Below are 2,281 nucleotides of genomic sequence, written 5' to 3'. Positions count from 1 at the left end.
GGGTGCCCTGCGTAAAACCTGATAGAAAATGAGAAATAAAATAATTAGTAAGATGAAAAATGAAATAGAAGAGGAAAACAAAACGAATAGAAAAAACAAAAATAAAAGAAAAAATAGCAGAAAAATAATTATACTAAAAATATAAAAAAATAGAAACCAAAACCGGAAAAAACCCCATAAAATAAAAAATAAAAAGTAAAAAGAAATATGAATTAAAAAAAAACTACCTAAAACCCATACAATAAATAAAAAAGGGAAAAAATAACAAATAGAAATTTTAAAAGATTATAAATAATTAAAAACAAAAAAGAAATAAAAATTAAAAAGGATTAAAAAAATAAAGAAAAAAAAGAGAATGAACCAGAAAAAAAAATACAAAGCAAAATTATTATAAAATAAAAAATAGACGAAGAAACGCAACTAAAACTGAACGAGGCTGTTCCTGGGGCCGTGTTCCGCCTCTCCCGGCGGGAGCGAAATTGCTACCACAACCGCCGCGCGGGTCGTACTGCGCCTGCGCGCTGACTCGCGCCTGACACCCACTGTCTGAATGAAGATTGCACCAAGAAAAAGAACGCATGCGCAGTTGCTCGAATGAAGCCGGTCATGCTCCATTGAGGCGGTGGGGGGGGGGGTAGTCAAGTTGGCCGCGCCGACGCATGCGCAGTCGTTAGCAAAACGCCGGCGATCACGTGGTAATTAAGGGCGGCCGAGCGAGGGGAAGCGGCGACGCATGCGCAGTGCCTCTAATGCCGCTGCAGCGCTCTCTGCTCAAGTTAAGGGCCGGCTCCGGCGGCACGGCGGGACTTTCGGTCTCCCGTCTCTCCCAGGGTGTGTGTGGGGGGAATAACATGAAGATTTTTGAGGCGAAAGCGCAGAAATTAGTGAGGGGCATTCTCCGGGTAAATAGGGGCACCGGAAGTGAGAGCGACCGGACTGTTTTGGACGGCTCACCACCAAGGATGGCGCCCTCCCTGACCGCAAGTGCTGCGGGACGTACAGAAAAAAAGATGGCGGCGCCCTACAGAAAGTCATCCAAGGCCGTACAAAAAGATGGCGGCCCAGATCCGGAAGTCCGCCCCGGGGCCACACACAAGATGGCGCCGCCAGGACCGGAACTTAGCCCAGGCCACACTAAAGACGGCGGCGAGAGGCCCCCTCGCCTCAGAGAGGCGTTTATCCTGTTGCCTGACCTCCGCCCCGACCCGGACCCCCGCCCCGTGCCCGCAGCGCCGTCTCGCCGCGCCGCTTCCCGCTGTGGGGACGGGGCGGGGCGCTCGGCGGCGCCGGGCGCGGGCGGCAGGTTCGCGGGCGGCGGCAGGCACCGGTGCGGGCAGCCCCCTCTCGGCGCCGCTGCGCAGGCGCGGGACCCCAGGCAGTCGCCGCCCGCCCGCCCCGCTCCGCTCCGGTCCCGGTCAGTCCCGCCGTGCCCCGGAGATGCTGTTGGGGCTGCGCCGCCGCCTCCCCCCCCCGGAAGCGACCCACGGCGGCAGATCCGACGTCGGGCTCTGCAGGAGATCGTCGCCGGGGTAAGCGGGGGCCCGGCGGGGGGGCGGTGCGGCAGCTCTTCTGCCTCTGCCGCGGCCAGCGGGGCCTGCAGGCAGGCCAAGCGACAGGCAGGTTTCTCCCCTCTGCGGAGACACTCGCACCTGCGTGCCGCCGCCAGGAGAAGGGGCGGCGAGAGCGGCAGGCGGCAGGGCCGGGCTCGGATGTGCCCTGGCATCGCACCCCCCCCGCGGGGAGGGTCTGTGCCGCCTCAGGGACAGACGAAGCGGATCTTGCAGAACCCCTTTGTTCGCTCGTTGAGCTCGCAAGAGACACGAGGGGCATGAAATCCCAGGGCAGCTGCGCCTGCCGGAGGGGTTGCAGGGAGAAGCAGCTGGGGAGGGGGGTTGCTCTCAGCCCCTTTGCCACCTTCCCCTCGGTTCCCTGGGACTCCAGGGAATCCCAGCTCCCCTTGGCTTCTCCGGGGGCCTCGCGGCAGGGTTTCGAAGTGTGGCCCTGAGATTTTCTGGCCTTGGAACTGATGGCTGTTTTGGGGCACGTCTCACTGGGCAGTCTGTCTTTTAACGCTTGCCGGGGCAGGAGAATTGCGGCGCAAGAAAGCAAAGGAAGCCCAGAGCCTGGAGTAGGCAGGCCCGGGCCTCTGGCGAGCCCAGGCCTTGCTGCTCGGTGCCGATTGTGCCCGGGGCTTGTTCCTCACCGTTCGGTTCCCAATGAGAGGGGAGCAAGAGGCAGAACAGCTGCTGCTGCTGCTGGGGCTGCTGCTGCCGCTGCTGCT

General features: G+C 58.7%; 1 protein-coding gene across 10 annotated transcripts in view; it reads left to right on the top strand.

Annotated features, from left to right (window-relative positions):
* Window positions 1-656: 656 nt before the first annotated feature.
* Window positions 657-2,281, top strand: part of LOC127463293 (translation initiation factor IF-2-like) — a 107,660-nt gene continuing 106,035 nt past the window's right edge. For 2 of the 10 annotated variants that reach the window (XM_051772573.1, XM_051772572.1), the window contains exon 1: window positions 676-1,529. In XM_051772573.1, the coding sequence (XP_051628533.1) occupies window positions 750-1,529 (780 nt within the window). In that variant the 5' untranslated portion in view covers window positions 676-749. Of the gene's footprint in view, window positions 1,530-2,281 lie in introns of all 10 variants that reach the window. The other 8 variants (XR_007900756.1, XR_007900755.1, XM_051772576.1 and 5 more) reach the window with 7 other exon arrangements.

Source organism: Manacus candei, unplaced genomic scaffold (genome assembly GCF_025592945.1).
Source record: "Manacus candei isolate 608988 ecotype Guabito, Panama unplaced genomic scaffold, ASM2559294v1 h1tg000153l, whole genome shotgun sequence".
NCBI classification, from domain to species: Eukaryota; Metazoa; Chordata; class Aves; order Passeriformes; family Pipridae; genus Manacus; species Manacus candei.
This window is presented reverse-complemented; position numbering and strand designations above follow the sequence as displayed.